Source organism: Centruroides vittatus, unplaced genomic scaffold (genome assembly GCF_030686945.1).
Source record: "Centruroides vittatus isolate TY-2023 unplaced genomic scaffold, ASM3068694v2 contig_726, whole genome shotgun sequence".
Lineage (NCBI taxonomy): Eukaryota > Metazoa > Arthropoda > Arachnida > Scorpiones > Buthidae > Centruroides > Centruroides vittatus.
This window is the reverse complement of record NW_027122463.1, coordinates 968,855-993,370: the sequence shown is the minus strand read 5'-3', so window position 1 is coordinate 993,370 and position 24,516 is coordinate 968,855. Positions and strand designations below refer to the sequence as shown.

Genomic DNA, 24,516 nt, shown 5'->3' with positions numbered 1-24,516 from the left:
TAAAATATTTTTAAAATGTTTTATTTTTTTATTTTTAGGTGAGATATCTAAAGATGGTTTACATGAATTTACTGAAAATCTTTCAAAATTTATTAAATATAGTAATATGAGACCATTAGCCACGTTAAATTACGCCAGTGATTTGTTCAATAACTCTAGTATAGTTTCAAGGTAAATTAAGCAAAAATAAAAATTTTTTAAAATTCATAATATCTGTCTAATTGTCATGTAAATTACAGCATTGAATTTGACAAAGACAATGAATTTTTTGCAATAGCTGGTGTCACCAAGAAAATCAAGGTAGGATTTATTGTTCATTTCGTAAGATATTTGAAACTTTAAAAATGAAAAAAGTTTGAACTCTAAACTTAGGTATATGAGGTTTGAACTCTAAACATAGGTTTTTGAATATGGAGCTGTGATTCGTGATACTGTAGATATGCATTATCCAGTGAATGAAATGGTGTGCAATTCCAAAATAAGGTAGATATTGTAAATTCTCCAAATATTTTATAATTTGCAAATATTCTCACCCTTTACATATTTAATCTAAACATATGTTAATGTGTAAGTTTAGAGGTAATATATCAAAATTGCTATTAGAATGCCTTTTTATTTAAATGTGTAAAATTTAATGTTAATAGTTTCATTAGAAAATTAATCATGAAATTTAGAGATCATTCAATTTTAGTTTTCACTTCAGCAAGTTTTCAATTTCTAAAAATATAATTATTTGGAAAATTTGAAATCCATAGATATTTCATAATACTTTTTTAATGTAGTTGAGAACATATTTAGATGAATAAAGTACATAAAAATAGTTTTTTATAATATAAATGTATGCTACATTATTTATGATTATTCCAAAGTTTGAATAAAATATATCAAAAATTACAAAATTTTTTTGAGTTAGTCGGATCATCAAATGATTTCACAAATTCAAATATTTTAAAATAAGTTGTATTTCTTAAAATTAATTCAGCTTAGAATTTATTTATTTAAAAATTTTGTTTTTAAGTAAAGTTAGTTTTAAAATAATCTAAACAAGATTTGAATTAAATCATTGGTTTTTAACCATCAGCTAATGCTATGCAAAAATAAATATTTTAAAAGAGAAAACAGTAAACGCATCTGAATTACTTGACATCAGTTTTGTTGTTGCTGCCTTATAGTTCAGGTTAAGCAAGTTTTGCATTGTTTATTTTTAATTGTCTATGATTTGTTTTTGTATCTAAATTATGTTATTGTTTTAATAGAATAAATTAAATTAGTATTAGTTTGCAAAGTCAATTAAGTAAATATTTAAAAATAATTTATTTGAAACATGTGCTTATTATTCTATAAATATAGATTTGCTAATCATGTCTGATATAAAAATAGCATAATACTAGCAAAGCTTTCATCACAATTAATTTATAGAATGTTCTTATATTTTCAATGTATTTATTGTAATGACAATAAACCAACACACACTACTTACACACAAGTTATCATTTTATATAAAATATATTTATTACTTGGATAATATTTAAGTAATATAAACATAAATATAAGTAATATAATTTGAATTTACTAAACACATTATTAAAATGCAATTCTTTTTAATTTTTTTTAAGTTGTATTAGTTGGAGTTCATACCATAAAGGAATGTTAGCAAGCAGTGATTATGAGGGAACAGTAACAGTGTGGGATGCATTTACAGGTCAAAGAGTTAGGCTGTTTCAGGTAATGAATTATAACTATGCTGAAATTGTTTATAGTTTAAAATATTTCATGTATAAAGATTGTAACTATTGTATAATTTGTCTTTGAATATTGGATTTTACTTGATATATTATGTTCAAAAACAGTGAAATCTGTAATCACTTGGTACTGAATTATTTTTCTGTTTTGGAAAATTTCCATTTTGAACAGATTTTAATATTTTCTTTTAATCTTTAAATTACACTAGATATAGTTCATGTAGTTACATTTATTTTTTTGTATTAAAATCACTTTTATATAGTATGTAAAAGTGATTTATTCATACAGTCAAACCCATTTAATATCACATCTGCGGGACTCTCAGAATATGATGACATTAAGAAGAGCCCAATACAAGCTCTGTTTGATGAAAAGGCTTTAACTGCACCATTATATGTAGGCCTTCTGTACATGTCCTATATTTGCCATGTTAAATATTTTTAATTTTTGACTCGGACTCCTTTGGGTGCAGATCTAGAAGAACTATCACTGAGTTGCATGCGTAAGCTATGTTGCTAACTCTGAAGCTGAAAACTGCTACAATGTTCCCATAAACCATATTTTTGATAAGAAAACCATACTTAGGTTTCATAAACAGGTATTTTTAGTGGTTTTAAGTTATAACTTTAAAAATTATTAATAATTTTAAAAAATGTCAATAGATGACACTGATAATACTTTGACAAGCTGTTTATAGCTTGGCAAAGTATTATCAGTGCCATCAGTAAACTTTGTGATATTAAATAGATTACTTAAATTCACTATGCATACAAATATCTTGACATTAACTAATTTGTGCTAATAGATAGAGTGGCATTCATTGGAGAAAAGTCCATTGTTTACTTACAAGAATTGGCCAGGGATAAAAATTTTTGTGTTAATAACTGGTGTGTGACATTAAATGGATTTGACTAGATACTATAGCAAAAATTAATATTAAATTATTAGACTAATGCAAGTTAATCCAAAGTGATTCAAACAAAAGATAATATTCAAATCCAAGAATTGAGAACTATTGCAAAAAGTTCTTGTTTCCAAGAACTTGTGCTAGTTATTCAAATATTTATCAGATGCAATTCTTATGAGCTCGTGTTACTATTAACAAGTTAATTCAAGTTCCAAAAACTACTATCTTGTTCTGCTATTGAAAATTCTAATTGTATTAATTATTTTGTGATCTAGCTTCTCTAGTAATTTTTTAATACTCTAATTATTTACTTAATCTTTGTAATTATCAGCATGTTAATCAACTTGTTTTCAATGGTAATCAACTTGTTTGACTATAACTTCACAATTAACACTTATTTGAAATTTGTTCTTTAACATTGCCATGTTGAAATGAACTGAATGAGCATCTCCAAATCTAAGTATATTCACTCACTAGCTGCAATTTATATATCAGCTTTAAAAGGAATGATTTGCATTACACTATTTATAGATCATTTAGTTTAGAAATGTTAAACTAGCAGATAGTGTGTACATTTGGGAATTCATTATCTCAAGATGTCTGGAACAGATTTGTGTTTGCATCATACTCAGTGTTTATACATAATCTCAGATGGTCCTTTGTATTTATTGTACAATACTAGTTTTGTATTACCCAGAATAATTGTTTCCTTTATAGGCTGAAATATTAATTACTACCATTATATGTAATAGTAGTAATTAATAGTTTATTGATTTGTTGTTTTAAATTTTATGATCTACAATAAAATAATGTCGTGTATGATGCTACCAATTACATTATATTTGATAGGATTGATGTATCATTTGAAGGTTTGGTTGGCTTGATAGGGTACAGTAACATATGTGGATGATCTTCCAAGGAAAGATACCTCCTGGGAGGATTTTCTTTCAGAAATGGCTCCTGTTTAAGGAGTTAGACATACAAAGAAAATCTGAAAAATTCCATGCAATCAGTCTGTTTTTGAGACATGAACCTGCAGCCATTACTAGTGTTCACTTGTTTTTATCCATTTAACCACAAATTTTGAAGGTATAACCTTTTCAGCAGTATTAAAATTGCTTGAAAAAAGGGGATGTTTGTTATATGTACAGTGGAACCTTGCTTAATGAGCATAATTCGTTCCAGGATCTTACTCGTAACATGAAACACTCGTTAAGCGAAACAATATTTCTCATAGAAATTAATGTAAAATTCAACAATGCATTCCATGCTGAAAAAATACTCAAATATTTTATGTATAGTGTGTATTCAAAGAAAATTATGCAATATACATTGTTAAGGAGCGTGAATCATCATCCTCATCTTTTCTTCTAGTGCAGAATTAACCAACGTGTAATGCAAATTTGATTTGCAGAAAACAAAAAAAAAAGTCTCTCTCAAACAACCAAACAATATGTGAAATTTTTTGGCTATGTAAATGTTATAATTAAATATTAGAAATTAATTAATTTGACTAGAGGTAGGCAGTTATGCTTTCATCTCATATTAAATTTAATAATTAATTTTTAATACAAGATGAAAGCATAACTGCCTGCCTCTAGTCAAATTAATTAATTCCTAATATTTAATTATAGCCTTTACATAGCCCAAGAATTTGGCATATCATTTGGCGTGTTTATTATATAATGGGTGATGGTTGTTATGTTTATACGTTATGTGTGAACACAAGTTTGGAAAAATGTTTGATCACAAGTGACACTAAGATGCTAGTGGAACAAGTGCTAAACAGACTGATGGAGCATGCTCACAATCGGGAGTTTCCCTCTCCTTGTCACTCGTTATGCAAAACATTGCTCGTTAAGTGAGTCCATTTTGTTTTGCTCATTATGCAAAATACTCGTTAAGTGAGGTTCCATTGTATATATTTTTTTAAATTAAGTTTACTTGTATATATAATGAAATGTTTTAATTTTTAAATCTTAATTACTTTTCAGGAACATGAAAAAAGGTGTTGGAGTGTTGACTTTAATAGAGTTGATACAAAATTAATAGCTTCCGGATCAGATGATGCTCGAGGTAACTGTTTAAAAACAAATTTAACCTTAAAATCTAACATTGAATTTCTTTATATGAGATGATGTAAATTACTTATCATTTCACTTCACACATTACAAATAAATAAATACTGAAATAAATAAAGAATATTCTATAATTTTCATTTTTCAATTTATTGCATGGATTCATAAATTTCAGCTTTTATAGTTGATTGTTAAGCATTCTTTACTAATGCATAAAATAAATTTAATGTAAAATTTTTTCTTTGTTTACAAATCATTCACTACTAAGTTTTTTATATAGATTAATTTCGAACTTTAAGCAATGGATTTCCTTTGTTATAATTAAATTTACTAAATGTTATAACAGATTTTCTTAACTTTAAAATCTTTTTATAGAATGTAATGTCTTAATTTAACTTTTTATTTAAATTATTTTAAATTATGATTAAAAATGGCATCATTATATAAAATACTTAATTTCTGGTATTTATGATTGTTTTTTAGTAAAATTATGGTCCACATCAATGGAACATTCCATAACCAGTCTAGAAGCAAAAGCTAATGTTTGTTGTGTGAAGTTTAATCCAGATAGTAGATATCATTTGACCTTTGGATCAGCAGGTGATAGTTATATTAAAAGATATAATTAATTTTTAAAAATTATAATTTCTATTTATCTATTTATATACCAAAATTTGAACAAATATTTAGTAAAATTGAAAATACTTTACCATGAATATATGTTAAAATGCATAAATATTATAAAGAAAATGTGGCAAATTTTAGTAACAGTTGGTTTATGATCTAAAATTGCAGCTTGGAAATTATCAACACTTATCAACAGTAAATCTAATGTAGTAGAGCAGTACATGAACAGTCGTTGGCATAAATTAGTTCCTAAAGGAAAATTTGTCTTATTGAAATTTTTTCATGTGATTACTTTCCTCTTTTTTTAAATTTAGACTATTCTTAACATTGACATTATAATGTTAAATAATTTATAATTTAGAAAATGAAATATATTAAACAAGTGTAATAATACTAAGTTTTATTTATCAAATGAAATAAAGAAGTGAATTAATGCATTACGAAGTTCAAATGTAAATATTAAAGTAAACAGAAGATTTAAATTTGGTATACAAGAAGTGATTTTCTAATTATTAGAAGTTCAAACTTAGCTAAGATTGATTAGAAAATTAGTTTTATTGGTTGTGCTTTTGTTTTGCTCAATATTTAACTTTTATTTTATAGTAGTTAATTAGTTTATGCAAGCTTTTACAAAAAGTTCAGAATCATCACAAATATTCAGATAAGTTTGAAATATAACAAAAAATGTGAACAGAAATTACTCTGCATTTAATATTTGTCTACATGAAAAGCATGTTATATTTCTCATTAAACTGTACAGATTATTTTAACTTACAAATTTATGTTGTTTTATTTTTTAAACATCTAAAGAAGAGAAGTTTTGAATTATGCAAAGAGATTAATTTCTACAAATTTAATATTTTACAAAACATGATATTCATTAATCCTGCCTATATATAGACATTGAAGTAGAAATTATGGCAAAAGTAAAACAACTATTACACAATTTAAAAGTGAGAGTAATTACATTTATTGAAGAAAACATAAATTTTAATGAAAAGTTAAGATTATTAAGAATACTCGGGTATTTCAAGATGGAATAGGTGTAAAATGTTGAAATGAACAACAGGAAAAATATCAATATGACAGAATATATAAATTTTTGTGGCAGAGTATGTAACTCAGTTTTCAAAGAAATAATAAAGGAAATATGGTAAAATCAGAAAATGAGTGGATAATGCATTCAAAAATATTTATTTCTCAGATTACTGTTCAAAATCATTTTAGTAAGTAGGATTATAATTCTGTAAAGTTAAAACTAAGCTGTATCTTACCAAGAAACATTCAAGCTTGGATAAATTGGTAACTGCTTTTACCTGCAAATTTTGGAATACATGAGATAGTCAAAGTTAAAAGTTAGTTTTAAACTTTAAATACAGGTCACTGAATATCAATTATCAGTGGGTGATAGCATAGTGGTGTTTAATTGGGACAAATGAACACCACTACAGCAATTGAAACATATTGCTTTTGTAACAAGGGTTTTTACAGCATTGGGGGTTAAAATTCAATATTTTTTTTCCTTTTTCAATGTGTCATGTATAAATTTCATTTTTAAGTTTTTGATAAACAATTACAAAACTAATGAAAGTAACAAATTGTAAGTAAATATTTTCCAATGATCCATGCAAACATTTCAATGTCAAAAAAAGTAATTTTTACACTGTGAAACTTCTCTAACTCAAATGTCTGTAACTCGAAGAAAACGAATCACTCAGTCTCAAGGGATTTAATGTCTCCAACTTGAAGTTCTTAACACAAATTTTCTCCAGGTAAAAGTGTTTCATGGTCTTCAAACACTAATTTATGTTACTTTCATCTTCCTTGACTAGAATTTTAATATTTATTTTATCCAAAGTGATCCTAATTATTGGATTTTTGTGAAATTTTCAGACAGTTAGTTGTATTTACTCTCCAACACCAATTTTCAGATAACATTTCAGTCCAAAATGCTCTCCAACATCATCTTGCTTTATCTCAACAAACTACCTGCAAAACTGTTCAATTCCATTAGTTACATTGCACATCTTGCCAAAAGGCATTACACAGGCTGTTTAATACCAAAAAAAACTATCTAAGATTCTTTATATAATGAAAAACAGGTAAAAATACAAATCTATTAAGAATCGGCATTTTTCACTGGAACACCATCGACTGGGCAATGATCAACTGGATTACCACTAACTGGGTGCCAGACATCTGGGCGACAAAATAAGAAATCAATAATAGACAAAATACAGAATTTTTGTTTTCTTTATAAAAGTCGTCATTCTTTTCTATTGATCTGCTACCTGGTAAATTTAAATAGTAATTTTTAAGAAATGATTTAAAAAACAATAATCTTTAAAAAATTGTAAAATTTCTTAAAAATAAACGAGTTTCTAAAATTAACTCTTTTCTATCCAACTTCGAAAGAGCTAAGAACTGAGATGGACACCGTGGAAATTAATAAATACTTCTTACTTTATTATTCACCATCCATGCGTTATCATTCAAAATATCCAAATGCATTTCGCAAATTTCTTTGCCACTTGAAGTAGGCAAAGAAATTTGCGAAATGCATTTGAAGAGGCAAAGAAATTTGCGAAATGCATTTGGATATTTTGAATGATAACGCATGGATGGTGAATAATAAAGTAAGAAGTATTTATTAATTTCCACGGTGTCCATCTCAGTTCTTAGCTCTTTCGAAGTCGGATAGAAAAGAGTTAATTTTAGAAACTCGTTTATTTTTAAGAAATTTTACAATTTTTTAAAGATTATTGTTTTTTAAATATACAATAACCGATCCCATTGCTTGATATTTGTTTAACAAATTTTAAGAAATGAGTTAAACAAGTTAAAAGAATGATTTTGTAATTAACAAACATATTTATATATATATTACATACTTTATTTCTTTCTACAAGTAAATAGAAAAGTCTCAAAAGATGGTTGATAACTACCTCCAAAATTAACAAATATACATAAAACAAAAAAGTATAAAAGTTCTTTGAAAGAATTTGTTTTTGAGAAACTGCTTTTCTTTGTGCTTTGTTAACTGCTTCTGACATAAAATAGTTAACAATATTACACTGTTGTTCTAAAACATTTCCTTTTCCGAAGTTGGAAATAACTTGTAACTTACCTCATAAATCTTAACTATATTTATATATATTCTACCAGTATTTACAAAAAAATAATTAATTAAACTATTCACCAAATTGTAGGCTTGCTAAGCTTGCAAAAATTTTTAAGTTTCTGTCGCCCAGTTGATTGACCAGCTAAATATTTCATACTAGTTTAAAATGTTAATTTAATTTTATTTCATTTTTTTTTTTTTTTTAAGATAATTGAACTAAGGGCTAGTTTGCAATTAGGTGTTGTTGTATGAGTATTGTTTTGTTGTCATTACAATCGTTGAATAATTGTAATTTTTAAATTAAATGATTGAGTTGAGTGAAATTACAAAAGCAAAACTTATAATAATGGTAAATTAATACTGAATGTACAGAAAAAATAGGATTGTTTTAGATATTATACCATTAGACCATTTTTAAGAATAAATGAATTATTCATGACAGATTGTTCTGGGTCAGCGGATTTCAGCCTGTGTGCTGTGACACACTTGTGTCTCGGATGTGCCACAGAAATATTAAATCTTTTTTCAGAATTTCAAATGTGTTTTTTACACTTTTGTTTATTTTTCATCTTTTTACTACTGGCAGTCTGAAGAGAGGAGGAGGTATTCATTAAAATTCTAATTATTGCAAAATTTGCAGCATCAGTTCACTCTCATCACAAAAGTTTCATGTGACAATGCATATGCTGGCATACCAGCTCTTTGGAGCTTCTATTTAAAGGTATATTGCTAATCCAAAAAGATTGGGAAACACTGATCTAGGTAATGCTAATATACACAGCAATAAACATTTGCTATGTATAACTGAAACTGGATATACTTAGATTATATTGAAATATAATTGAAAACTTAGGAAATAATAGAATTAGTTTGTAACATTTATTTTATAACCTGAATTTTTTTAAATAAATGTTTTGATAAAAATTCAGGTCTTCCAAATAAACATGAAATATTTAAATGAATTTCATTTATAAATTTACATATTCAATAAAGTAAAGAGTAAGTTAATTAATAATTTATGATTATCTTAATTTTAATTAAATCTATTTTAGAATACATTTTAAACATTTCTTATTACCTGAGAGATATAAACATTATTGCAATTCATGTCAGATGAATATATAAAAACAGAATTACATAAGATAAAATTTTGGATAAAAAATTTTCTTGTAATTCCAATATTATGAATTTTAAATAAACAATAAAACTTTGAACCAGTTTCATACATTTTGGTTAGCTTGGTAATTAAATTAACTAGAAACAGTTTAAGCGATATTCAAAAAAAAATATCAGATGAAAGTTTGTGATTTGTTTTCTATTGGTAAGTTGACATAAAAATGTGATTAAACTAAAAGCAATTGTTTTAGATTAGTTGAAATTTAGTAAATTGTCTATCATTCTTAATTATAATACAATGAAATATCTGAAATCTTACATTTGTTGTGAATTTTAACATATTTTAGAATTTACACAAAAAGTTTGTTCCAATTATGATTTGCTTACTCATGAAATTAATCAAAAATATTGAAAATAAAACTTCAAAATTCTTTTTGAATTGGAACATAATTTAGTAATCAGTTAATGTCAAAAATGGGTTGACATTGGATTTCAAATATTTTTTTATTGTATTATGATTTTTCTATGTTTGGTTAAATTTTTTTTGAGTATTACATATTAATATAATTAACTCTTTTGCTACTTTACAGCCAGAGAATATTTCATTGAATAAAATGTGTAATGTAAAATTCATATATCCTAAAAACTACAGATTTTTTGTGAGACTATCATTTAGAGAATTGAACAAGAACCTTAATATAAAATGAACAATTATTGTAAATTTTTTATTTTATTAACAAAAGAATACACCTATCCCTCGTTTTACACGGTACTTCTTTTACACGTTTCCGCTTTTACACGGTTTAAAAAATAAATGTAGAAAATAAACTGGCTATGACCAAAAGGAACAATTTTTAACTCTAATCTACATCTATATTCCAATCCACCTTAATTATATGTTATAGTTGATATTTAGGATACTAGGTGACAGTTTTATTTCAATCTGTCAAATAGTAACCGATAAACCGATGTAGGGTACTCCTCCATACACATGAAGTTGCATTTATTGCACATAGTTTTAAACCAGAAAATTTTAATTTTTCATATTCATAAGTAACAAACGGTTACATTATTTTTAATTATATTTTTTACATTACATTACATTACACAATTACATTACATTTTTATGAATCTTTCAGATTTTATTTTTTGTTCTTTTGTACTTCGTATTTAATTAATAAAAGAATATATTTTTTTTGCCTTTCAATATTTTTGTTTGATTTATGTACCTTTAAAAAATTGAAAAAAATTCATAATTAATAAACAACGAAATTATGCATTTTTTGCATACTTTTCGATTTACACGTTTTTCTCAGGAACCTATCTTCCGTGTAAATCGAGGGATAGGTGTATTTTTATATTGTTTACACCATATATGGCGTGTGTGAGAAATTTAGAGTTATAGAAGAAATTTATTTTCAAATAATAGAAATATATTTTCAAAAACTATGATCAACATGTCTCCCTTCAATTTTTACATACATTTGCAGATAAAATGCTAATTTTTTAATGTATTTGATAGAACATAAATATACCATCATCAGGATTTTTACTCTCAGTTGTCAAAATATTGATATTTGTAGACTCTCTTGAACACAAAAAATAGTATTTTGCAGAAGTTTACCAAAGGGCTTGGAAGTTGAGTTGAACTAGACTTTGAAAATATATTTGTGTATTGTGTTTGAAAATAATTTCTTCTATAATTCCAGGTTCATTGACCATTCTGTTCATTAATTACTACATTTAATGCAATTTTAATTTTACATTGTGAGAAAAGTTTCAATAATTTATATTTTGTCAATGATTATTTCAAAAAAAAAATCTTACAAGGGACCACAAACTTCATACAACAGATTTTAATGAAACTTGTATATGTTAATGTGCTGTACATAAAAAAGTAAATAGATGTGTGTCAGTTTTCAAGCCAGTGGGCCTCATTTAATGAGAAAATAAGTGTCAAAATTTTAAAAATTGTGAGAATCATAATTATAGTCATATGAATATATTTATTAACACAGTGTTGTTAATAATAATGCTGCATTGTGTAGAATGGTAGTTATCACAAAAACAAGTAAAAAACGTATATTTTCAGCAAAATGTACCGGTACATAGTATAAAAGTTATTTCTCCATATATGCAGATCTGACTTTTATAGTCAATGGGAAGCAAATCTGGCTAATATTTTCAAATTCAGATCTTTTGCCAGTTAATCCTGCATACCAGGCATATTTGATCATGTTTGTGTAAGCAGGGCTGTTAACTGGAGATGCTCGAATGAATTTTAATTGTGTCTTCTTAGGATATCACATTTCTTTCTTCCTGTAACATTTCATTTGCATTCTGTATTTTTAAAATAAATTTTTGATGAAAAAATGAACATCACAAGATAGACAAAAAAAATATACAATGCAGTAGGAATGTTTCTATGTGGGCAGAACATTTGCTGTCATCATTAGGGAAAATCAGATCACATGTTTAATTTCAGCACTTAATTTCTCATTAAATAAGGCCTATTGCCACAAATGTTTAAGCACTTGTATAAGTATTTTTTGTGTAAATTAACATATACAAGTTTTGTTAAAATCCATGATAAATGAACTATGAGAACTACAAACCATGAAAGAGAGACTACGAACAAAGTTTATGGTATCTCTTTGTTGGTTAGAAATGAGTATACAGTTTTGATATAGTTTACATATAAAATGAATATTATATTTCAGTTTTACAGCAGAAGAGTTAAAAAGTATTTTTATATAAGAATAGAATATTGCATATTTAAATTTTTTCATATGCTTAAATATTACAGAATCTTAGTTAATTTATATGTAGTAAATATTTTATAACAATATGGATATTTTTATTTATTGCATACTTTTTGGTAGCAGAGGAAGAAGATGGACATTATACTCTTGGTACTAGTTTCTTATTTTTCATGATGAGCTGTTCTGTTTCAGTAAATAATCTATTCAATATTTTTATTTGGCAAAATACTGTGTACTGTATAAATGATTTTAATAAATTTTACAATAAGAAGAATCATCTTACTTGCTAACATTACATATAAACTGAATTTAACTTTTGTCATTTTTATACAGAATATTTAAATATGTCAGATTTAAATTGCTTAAGTTAATAAATTATTTTATGCACAATAGAAAAAATCCTTATATTTGTCAGATTTCAGATATTTAAATGATAATGAATATATTGCTGAATGCTTTTTTAATATTGTCATAGAAATTTTTAAGTTGATATTTGAAAAAAAAAATTAAAAATTGGAAATAATAGAAAGAAAAATCCAGTTGTTTAAAATCTTAAGGATTTATACTTTTCTAGTATATGTTAAATGAGTAATTAAATTATCCAGTTATTAATTTAAATATATGAAATAATAATATGATGAATTTCTGAAATGATTAGTTAAAAAATATCATATATGTAAGTTATGTTCTTTATAAGTTAATAAGTATAATCTTAGTACAGGTAGTCTTAGACTTTGGACATTCATTTTTTTGGGCAACTTGCACTTTTGTGTATGATAGTTTAATACCTTTAACTTGTATTTTGTACCAAATTATTTTATTTTGATACACTTTTCAGCTGTTGAAAATTTCAAGCTATTGCATAGTTGCATTGTACTTACTTCCTATAATAAAAATCATTTGTTAAAATTATTTTGATTGTTTTCTGTTTAACTTATGGTCTTAATATTTAAAATAATGTTTTACACTGTTATGTATCCAATTGCAAATAACAAACTTTCCTCCCCTAAGAGTTTTTAGTTCTCTCTTTCAGTTCTCAGGGAATATAATCCTTTTTTATAACATGCAATTGTATTGCTTGACTTTTTTTGCACATTTTTTAAAAATACATTATGTCCAAAATTTGAGGACTGCAGGTGTATTCATTGATTTTACTTGTAGAAGAAAGTTCTGTTAATGCCCACAAAAAATTTTTAATTATATATAAGATATTAAATCAAATTATGGTTGGTAATTAGATTCTATAATTTTTCTGGATTGATTTAAGTTTATGGTAATGTCCGTTTTCTTAATTCATTTGTATAAGTTTCATTTACAACCATTATGATTTCAGCCAAGCTGTAATGGGGCATCTGAGCAGTGATGGATTGGTCTGACATATCTGGAATGGACTGTTCATGAAAAATTTCTGAGAGCTGCTTTTCTGGATTCCAGCTTCCAGAGTGATAGACTGAAACTTTAACTGTTTAAAATTTTAATGCTTTTAAGTTTTATTAAAAAAAAAAAATGAAAAAAATAGAGTAAATATCGTATTAATACTGTTTAACTGTTAACTTGTTCATAAAATAAATGTCATTGAATAGTTTTTTCTCTAATTTTTAAATTAAAATGTAGTAAATAAAATATGAACTTAAATTTTATCTTAAATTAATTTTTGATTGAACATAAAAATATTTTGTTATATTAGGTAGAACTAACACAGATCACTCTGATTATAATTTACTGATAGTGCATCACATGAATTAATTAATATTAAATTTTGTTATAAATAATTGATAAGCAGATTCTATTGTATAATATGGGTGCCAAATCTTATGATAGGAGCCATGTGTTGACTATCAGAAATATGCAAGAGCTGATCCACTATTGGAATGATATTTTATATATTTAGTTAAAATACTATAGTTTTTTTATATACAATTTTTAAGCAATTCTTAAACAAAACAGTGATATAGAACTTTATTGTTCTATATCACTGTTTTGTTAGGTTAAGAATTTTATGTTTGAGAGGTTACATAAAGACTATATAAAAAAAAAACTTTAAGAAAATAGTTCTACTATAATGTAATTACTTTTCTTGTTTTCTAAATACATATGAATGTTTTTTACTTGCATGTAGAAGGTTTATGGGTTTATAGTTGAGACACTAACTGTTTAGTTTAAACTTGCCCTTAGCTTTCAGTTGCTTGTTCAAGGTTAAGTTGTGATTTATCCTTAGAAACTCTGTATATCACACTACAAAATAGTCAGCAAACTTACAAAAATATAATAAGTGTAAGTAGTATGTATCAAGTTTATAAAAGACAAAAAAATTTTGTTTAAATTTATAGCAGCCACATGTAATTTGTAAGCTGAAGTTTGGCTACCGTGCGTATAGTATAATCACTGAGACTCATCTATATCGATAACATTTAACAAGATTGACAAGACTGGAGATAAAAAATCTGATTGCTATTGAAATTCATCATCAATTGTGTGATGTCTATGGATCTAACGTGATAAGCAACTGTAAAGTTAGACAGCGATACTATAAATTTGTGCAATACTATAGTGGTTGAACAAATGTCCATGATAATGATAGGAGTGGACATCCCATGTTAGTGACCAGTGACAATTGTGCAACAAGTGGAGCAGGAAATTTGGGAGAATTGGGGTTCACAATTAGAGCTGAATATTTTCTTCAACTATTGGCCCTGTGCTTCATGAAATTATGATGACCTCCCACAGTTCCATAGTATGTGCAAGGTGGGTACAAAGATTCTGACTGATATCAGTTGTTCTTCACTGATACATTAGCAAAAATGACAGCTTGAGATGTTGGTTTCATACAAAAACATTGAAAGCAAATGGCAGTCTGTAGTGGATGCCTTCTAGTTCTCTGAAACCAGAAGAAATTCAAGACAATATTTTCTGCAAAGATGATCATGCTGACTCTCTTTTGGGACTGAAAACATTCTTCATGCGGAATTTTTGCCACATGAAAACAGTGTAACTTTTGAAACCTACTCTGCCACTCTCCAAAATTTAAGGAGAATGATTAAAAAAGAATGACATGGACTTTATATTCATGGCAATGCCTTTCCACACACCGAATCACACCAAAGATATTCTTAAGAAATTTAAATAGGAAGTGTTTGATCAGCTACCATACAACCCAGATCTTGCACCCACAATTATCATTTTTCTTCATTTGAGGTCATTTTTGGATGGGAATTCAATACAAGTGTATAGCTAAAAGAGGCTGTAGAAAGCCGATGCATTCAAAGGCAGGAAGTTTCTTTTGTAATGGCATTAAAAAGCTTATATTTTGCTACAAAAATGCATTGAAAAATGGTGATTATATGTAAAAATAGACTAGAAATATTTTATTTCTACTTGGTACCTTTAGTGTTGATTATCTTACTACCAAACCTTACTTTCCTACTTTCATACACAATATATAAAATTCAGTTTGTGGCTGTACGTCACCCACTTTGAAGACTGCTGTACACTTGAAATTATACTTAGCTTTTTAGCTTTTACACAGAACTTTTTAGAAAAATTCCAATATTTCAAAAAAGTCAAACTTTTTATAATATCGAGTTAATAAGAACAATACAGTCATCATTCCTAAATCACATGAACAGTTTTAAGAGTATAGCACAGCACCATCTATCATTGATTTACAAAAATTAAATATTATTAAAATATGATTTTATTGTTGGTTTACATTATCTAAATATCAATCTGAAAAAATACAAATATCAAACCAGAAGACTGCACAGCATGTGGCTGCACCTAGGGTACGTTCCTAAAGTCAAACGAGTTAAACGCATTAGTAACAAATCGTTCGAAAAGTAGTCGTCTTGCTCAGTGCGCAAGCTCTGCGGTGATGACGTTTCAAATGAAACTGTAATGAAGCTCACAAAGGAAAGAGTTAGTTTACTTTGTTAAGAAAATGGCGCCTGACGATATTGATGTTTCTAAATCTACTCAGGGGTTTAAATTGTGAATTAAAAGGTGAAATGATTGAAATAACTGTCCACCCGAAGCAATCTAAGAAAAATATTTCGGATAAGGCTGCACTAACAACATTTGTATCTTCGATTTTAGAAACAGCCATTTAGTTATAAACGAATCGTTCGAAAAGTCTAACGAAATAAGAATAACGATGACATCATTCTCGTTTAACTCATTTGACTTTACGAACGTACCCATAGTTTATTATTTTGCCATCATGGCAGAGAATTGTGAAGCATGTGGTAAAGTAGGTAGACCTAAAAATAGAGAGGTATCAAAGACATCAATTTTTGAAAATTAGGTGATGCAAAAATGCATTTGAAGATTATTGATTTTCTTCTTATCTTCAATTCAGTTCTCCTACAGCCTGCTATCACCTTTAATCACAGCTAGCATACAGTTGAAGCAAGAAATGCCTGCAATTGGATTGTCCCTGTTTGCAGTATAATATTTTAATATTAAAGCACAAGTTAAGAATGTTAACATGACAACCATTATCAGTTATTGTTATTAGCTACATGTTGAAGCTGATAACTTGAAGAGAGAACTTAAAAATGTCACATAGTGTTAACACAAATATAACATAATAGCAATAAGCAAAGTTCCATAAAATAATTTAGCTGATATATTTTAGAATATGCTGGCTGGCTTGAAGAATGAGGTGACAAGGAGACTGCCTCAAATGGAAAAATAAGAATAGCCAAAATGTTCAAAAGGAGAAATTTAAAAAAAAAGCTAAATGCAGAGAAGTTTAGGACATAAATGTACTTAGTTGTTTGCAAATAAGCTCCTACAAGAGTGCCAATGCTAATGTATTAAGTTTGAATCATATTGGCCCCTCAGTTTCCTTTGGGCCTGGAGAAAAATCCTAACTCCCCACTTATAGCCAGAGTTCTTGACAACCCTGGCTATAAGTGCTCTCTATTGGTAAGCATTTGGGAAGTGGGTGGCAAAAATCAGTTTTGTCTCAGGTACAAATGATCATCAAGCTGGCACTGTGAATGAAAGTTATTAATAATTGACTTATATTGTAAACTTAAAACCAATTTAAAGAATTTTGAATCAGAATGATGCAAATTACTTTACACTTGATTAATTATAGATTAAATTATAGACTTTTCATGACAGTTCCAAATTATATTTTTGCATAATTATGGAATTATTATTATATGATGATGATTTTGAAAATTAAATCTTTCAAAATATATTTTATAGAAAGTATTGTATGAAATTTGATTATATTCAATGTTTTTCTTTTTATAGATCATTGTGTACATTATTATGATCTGAGGAATGTAAAGCAGCCATTAGGTGTGTTTAAAGGTCACAAAAAAGCTGTATCATATGTTAAATTTTTAAATCCAACAGAGGTTGTTTCAGCGTAAGTACTCAATAATTATTACGGAAATAATTTCTATAGAAATATAATTGTTTTTATAATTTAGTTCCACAGACAGCCAGCTTAAACTGTGGAATGTTGATAAGCCACATTGTCTTCGTTCCTTTAAAGGTCATCTGAACGAAAAGAATTTTGTTGGTTTAGCAACTGATGGTGATTACATTGCTTGTGGTAAGTATCAGCTTTAAATAAAATAAAAAGTTACAGAATCTCTAAATTTTATAAAATCAGACTTTAAATAATTGAAAATCAGATTGAATAATCAAACTGATTTCTGAATAATTGTCAAAGTGAGATTAATCTTCTAGACTGAAAAATTGCATTCAAAACCAAAATTAAAGCCATGTCTTCTTAATATATAAATTAGTTCCTAATGTATTTTTTTACATCATATATTTAAATTTATTATCATTGAATTATAACAAAATTGAGTTTTTTTATAATCTTTTTCTTCAGGAAGCGAAAACAATGCTTTGTACATATATTATAAGGGTTTGTCAAAACAAGTTTTAACATTTAGATTTGATACAGTCAGAAGTGTTCTTGTAAGTAACTTTCTTAAATGTTTTTAATTTTGTTAAAATTTTTAGTTTTAAAATAAAAAATTTCAGTTGTTCATTGAACTAATATAGTGTTCTGTAATAATTAATATTTGACTGACAAAATGTTTTCAAATTCTTAATTAAAATGGCTGACAGTATTTTACACACTAAAAATATGTATCAGAAATTAAATGCATCTTCACATTTCCATTCAGAGACTTCCTTACAGACAGGATTTTTTATTACTAGCTTAAAAAGTTGCCTCTGTAAAGGAAGGCTGTTCTTGGTGTTGATTGCTTCACCTAATTTTCAAATTCTGTTTAATTTTTTCTTAGAGCATAAATGTAAAAGTCCTAAATGCTGCTGCTATTATAAGTTTAATCAGATTAACAAGTTTTTAAAATAATCAAAATTTTCTGTGTAAAAAAAATGAACTTATATTACAAAATACTTTGTGTTTAAATTAAAGTTTAGATATTCTACCATCTGTCGAATGACAAGTGCTCTATATCAAGCAGTTAGTTCAAGAGAAATTTTTAAAACAGTCAATTATTAACTAATAGAAGGAAACTTTAATCAATTTCATATTTTAAAGCAATTTTATATACTATTTTATACATATGTTGTCATTCTGCCAGTGGACTATAATAGGACCTTTTAATCATATACATGAGTTTGGCCAGGCCCACAGTGAGGATGGCTGAGTAGTGAGTGAAAATTCTAATTTGTGTGGGACAAACTTGTCCTGATTCAGTTCAAAACCATCTAGCTGTCCAAATGTTTTCATTTAAAAAGTTCTGAAATTTTCTTATATTGAAAACTCTCTCTATTAGTTTTAATGACTAAATCTGAAAGAAACTGAAACAATGATGAGCATAAATGTTGTCAAATATTTTTCTAAGATGCAAATGTTACCAAGATTCTATAGCATTACCCAACCTGGGGTAATGTTTGTAGAATTGCAAACATTGAAAAAACTGCATTTGTAACACCTGCTACTAAGCAGTTGCAAGTGGGTAAACAAGTTAATGTATTTTGTTAAGTACATTGAAGGATCAAACATTAACAATACATACTAGAGAGGTTGCGGCTAAAGTTTTCCTCTCTAAAACATGAACATAGAGTGCCACCATCTTGTAAGCCTAGAAGTTTTGACAATGCCATTTGGAACATCAAAGCATAGCGAGTAAGAAGTTCGATTTAGATGTCTGCATTTTTCTGTGTTTTGGGTTAAAATTATGGCGTATTTTATTAAAATAATGATTATTTATTAATAACAGATTATTTTAATCCAGAAATTATTTAATTTTTTTGCAAGTGATGTGAAGTGTGTATAGAATTTTTATATATTTGTGTTCATAATAGCTTATCATAACCCTGTAGAAATGGGTTTGTTCTTTCACAGCATCATCTACCATCGGCAGCATAATTTGTTTGTAAATTTCTGGAAATAGTTTAATTTGTTTATTTACCTTTGCTGGTAACCTTTGTTGCTCTTTAATGTTTCTGCCATTTTTCAACAATATCCCATGAATCATTGTGAGATGTGAATGTTTGGTGCAACATGTTTTGCTTGGAGTTCAAACATCAAATGTGTACTTCTGCTTGCCGTACAAGTTTAAAGTTTGTAATTCAGTTGCAACCTCACTAGTTATTCTGTGTACAAATGTACAGTACTTTCTAGGTTAGTTTTTGACTTATGATCTCTGGAATCTAATCTGTAAGTAGGAGACTCCTGTACTAATTCTTTAACCACAGTTTTTTTCAATTTGACTTTAAATTGCAAATTAATAATGTTGTTAATGATCATGTGACATTCAGGGGGTACTGTACATAAGATGTTCCATTTCATTTCCATTTTTATAGAAGAGGTATAACAGCTTAAAAATAGTGGTTTTTAATATGTTTCAATTTTATTCAGGCAGTATATTTTTATCTGTGTAAATTACCTTTCTATTATTATATCAAAAACAGAATGCGACATCCACTGTTTTTTTAATTTAAGGGAATAATGTTATGGTATGTATGAGAGAAATACTAACTGAAATTGTATAACTTCCATTTTAGCTTATTACATGTATTATATCAAAAATTTATTTTCTTTTAGAATTTGAAGAAATTACAAAATGTAATATATGAGAATTATATTGTACACAATTTAAACATATTGCTTTTATTTTCTGAATAATCATGCAATAAACAGTTTTAAGAGAGAAATTATGATCCAATGTTCAAGATTTTCATCTTTACTCTGAAGAAATAAAAACTATTTTTATTTATTTATTTATTTATATACCAAATTTTCAGTTTCTATTAGGTTATTAATGAACATAGTGTTTCAGACAATTTCAATTGATTAAAATAGGGAAAATTGAAGTCAAAAACATATATATATGTTACAGTAAAAACCCGTTTTAACTAGTTGAAACTAGTTTTTACTGGATTTCATTGTTAAAACTAGAATTTACTGCTAGTCAAAAATGAATTTGAGTTAAAACTAGTTTTAACTAGACAAAACGGGTTTTAACAAAATGGCTTAGTAAAAACTGTTTTGACCAAGGTCATTCAGCTAACACGTTCCTATAGCGTATGATGAATTTCGTATCGTTTTAACCCTTTTCCCCCGACATCTTGTTTACATTTATTTTGCGATCCCTCCTAAGGCAATATAGGTCAGTCAGGCGATATTATTTTAAAAGTTCACCAAAAATCAAATTATCATTATATCTATATGAAAAAAATCATTTACATTTATTAGTATCTTTAGTTTTAAATACGATATTTTTCAATGCATTTTATTAGAAAAATTTATAAGAAAAAAAATAATATATATCAGAACTGACACACAAACTTGATAATTTGTAACATTTTGTGAAAATTAACATTGTTTAGTTACATAGTTGTTTGCTGGCACTGAGCCAGAAAGACGTAGAATATTGTTTTGTGCAATTCGATATAACACTTATGCATGTGTGTTTATTTGTTGTGAAATTATCGCACATTATATCAAACATTTGTTTGAAATCAAAATTTTATACTGTTATCAACTAATATAATGAATTATTATACTTTATTCACTTCATATCGAACGAGATTATATCTGTTGTTAATAAATTTTACAAAAATCGATATTTACCAAAGTAACGATGAATCGGTACCCTCGAAGTTTTGCTTAAAAAGCCAGGGTACCGATCGATCGGTGCCTTCAGGGACAAAGGGTTAATTAATGTTAATAGCACGGATGTGTGACCAATATTTTCAATAAATATCATATTAAATAATACAAATGTTTTAATCCCAATCATCACTTTATTTATTTCCCCCAAGCATATTTATGTAGCTAAAATTAGTTTTAACTAATGTTAAAAGTTAAAAAGTTAATGTTTGATTTTAGTTTTATCTAAAATCAAAACATGTACGGCAGTAAATTCTAGTTTTAACTAGACAAAACGGGTTATAACAATGACATCCAGTAAAAACTAGTTTCAACTAGTTAAAATGCATTTTCACTAAAAATGGGTTTTTACTGTAATATATATATATATATACACACACGCATACATATATACATACATACACCAAAATTTTTTGATAATTTACACACAGTATTCTATTACAAATTGTATATGCAGTAAAATTGTTGTTGTTTTTGAAGAGACAGTCTGAAAAAATATAACTGGAAACGTCCTTTCTTTACAGATGAGCTTCCCCATACACATAAATGATAGTGAATTAGCATTTATGTACAAATTTTTTGTGAATCTTAACAAAAAGTCAATATATTAAAATATCTCTACTTCATCTTAAAAATTTTCCTTAGGAGATGGCACTATTAACATTTTGCCTATTTAGGTGGACGAGAAGCCTACAAATAAAGGTCAAATCCAGGAAAATAACATTCTTAAAGTGAAATTGACCTTTATTTGTAGGCTTCTTGTCCACCTAAATATGCAAAAATGTTAATAGTGCCATCTCCTAAGGAAAATTTTTAAGATGAAGTAGAGATATTTTAATATATTGACTTTTTGTTAAGTTTCACAAAAAATTTCTAAAATGAATCAATTTTATTTACTACATTTGAAGCATAAATATGTAGTACCTAATAAAAAATAAATTCATAAACCACTGGAATAGAATGATAAAAACTTTATTTATTTGGCTTTATATGTACAGTACTGGATATAATATTGGATGATGATTATACTCACAAGAACAACTTAGTATTTTATTTTACCTTACTGTTTATCATAATTCATTGTATTTTAGTTTGATGACATTTTTTGTATGTATTTCATATATTAATAGCTCCAAATCAGTCATAAATTTCTTGTTTAATATTTTTATCTACTACTATCGGACACTATTAAATCTACTATACTAAGCTGTGAAAGGTTGATTTTAGTCTCTTTTCTCTCCTCTTTCCAATAGCAAAACACATAAACAAAGGTCTAATGGTTAAAGAATTGGAAAAAATTCTTCTATTATGTTTTGTAAGAAATGTTTTATATTGGGAGGATGTGCTGGAAAGAGTGCTGTTTTGGATCAATGTTATGATTTAATGCTTTTAATCATTCCTCAAAAACAAAAATATTTGAGGAATGATTAAAAGCATTTTTGTTCTTTGCTGAATTTTTTCTAACTAGGCACAGCATAAATTTGAAAATTAAACCCCCAAAATTTTAAGTTCAAAATTGTCTTACAGTTGAAATTTGCAGCCAATCAAAAGCATAATTTCAGTTTCTGAATGTTAAGGGGACAGAACCTAAAAAAATCAGTTTTGTTAAATGATTTGAAGTTAAATTTAAACCAAATGAAATTCATTGATGTTTAAATTTTAGTTTGTTAGCATTGGCCCATTTTTAAACAGTTTTTAAGAGTAAGAAGTTTAACTGCTTCTAATTGTTCACACCTTCTCCCTTATGATTATCCACAGTTTTATAGCCGAAGAAGGGTTGCTTTATTAAAGACAACAGTCATAAATGGAGAGTTAGAAATATAAACATATACCCAGAAATAAATTTCCAAATTTATTGAATGGTTTTTTATGATTTTACCAGGTTCAAAGAAAATAGCATATCATTACATGGGACCTAGAAAATAAAATATAACCAGGTTTTACTATATTTAATTAGAAAAATAAGAGCTTTATGAAATGAAAATTACATTTGTTTTAATAATATAAATAAAATTTCTTTAAATTCACTCTGTTTAAATTATATTTTTATTTTAAAAGGAAAAAGATAGAAAAGATGATGATACTAGTGAATTTGTCAGTGCTGTTTGTTGGAGGATGGTAAGAACATTTATATTTTCTGCTCTCTTAAATTATTTTTCTTTACTACAGTATTTAAGTAAACTTTGCTTGTTTAGGGTTCAAATGTGGTTGTTGCTGCAAACAGTCAAGGAACAATCAAAGTAAGATAAATTTTCATTTTTTAATTTAAAATTTTAAAATGATTAAATTGTATAGAACAAATTTCTGTTTTAGGTTTTGGAATTAGTTTGACACTGTTGGACTTAGTACATAATACCAAAAAAATCACAATCCTGTACTTATTTTATCACATGGTTGTGATGATGGATCTCTCAACCAAGTGCAAAAATTTAATGGCTTACATTATGTATATAGTCTTAATTACCTTGTATTTGACTGGAACAAATAATTGTAATAAAGTAAAATGTGTTTCTGTTGATATCAATGACTTTTTAAAAAGAAAATGACTGTACACAATTTTTTGTGGAAAAAATGCTTTACAGTTTGAATATTCATAAGAAACTAATTTATTTATTTTTATTTTTGATAATTGTATCAAAAGTAAAGTAATCAGTTAGTTTAATAATTTTGATTGAACTTTCTACCAACTGAATATATCATTATCTATATCAAAATATTTTGTGAATTTATATTTAATTTCTGTTATTGAAACTGTTATGTATATAAGGCTTTATAAGGCTTTAGTGCTAACCAATAATTCTGATTTATTTGAGACCTTGTGGCAGTAAGCATAGGGTGGGTGGGTAAAAAGTATTCATCACATGTTTCAGATAAAACATGAACAATGGCTGATACAAGTAACAATACCATTGAAGAATATTTATCATTAGTTGTTGGATTTCTAGGTAAAAGGAAAAGAGACGAAAAACAATGGAAGTGTATGCAGCTTTCTGATGGGAACATAAGATTTTTACAACAGGTAGTGCAAAGAATAAGCTTACACATTG

The 24,516-nt window shown here is 26.9% G+C and overlaps 1 protein-coding gene across 1 annotated transcript in view; it reads left to right on the top strand.

Annotated features, from left to right (window-relative positions):
* The window catches only part of LOC136980826 (E3 ubiquitin-protein ligase COP1-like), a 57,998-nt gene extending 34,011 nt beyond the window's left edge, over nt 1-23,987 (top strand). The window contains exons 12-23 of the mRNA XM_067277021.1: nt 39-171; nt 240-300; nt 401-483; nt 1,617-1,725; nt 4,645-4,726; nt 5,212-5,328; nt 17,617-17,734; nt 17,799-17,923; nt 18,209-18,297; nt 23,528-23,587; nt 23,665-23,709; nt 23,783-23,987. Coding sequence (XP_067133122.1) covers nt 39-171; nt 240-300; nt 401-483; nt 1,617-1,725; nt 4,645-4,726; nt 5,212-5,328; nt 17,617-17,734; nt 17,799-17,923; nt 18,209-18,297; nt 23,528-23,587; nt 23,665-23,709; nt 23,783-23,800 — 1,040 coding nt within the window. The 3' untranslated portion in view covers nt 23,801-23,987. The remainder of the gene's footprint in view (nt 1-38; nt 172-239; nt 301-400; nt 484-1,616; nt 1,726-4,644; nt 4,727-5,211; nt 5,329-17,616; nt 17,735-17,798; nt 17,924-18,208; nt 18,298-23,527; nt 23,588-23,664; nt 23,710-23,782) is intronic.
* Nucleotides 23,988-24,516: the final 529 nt, after the last annotated feature.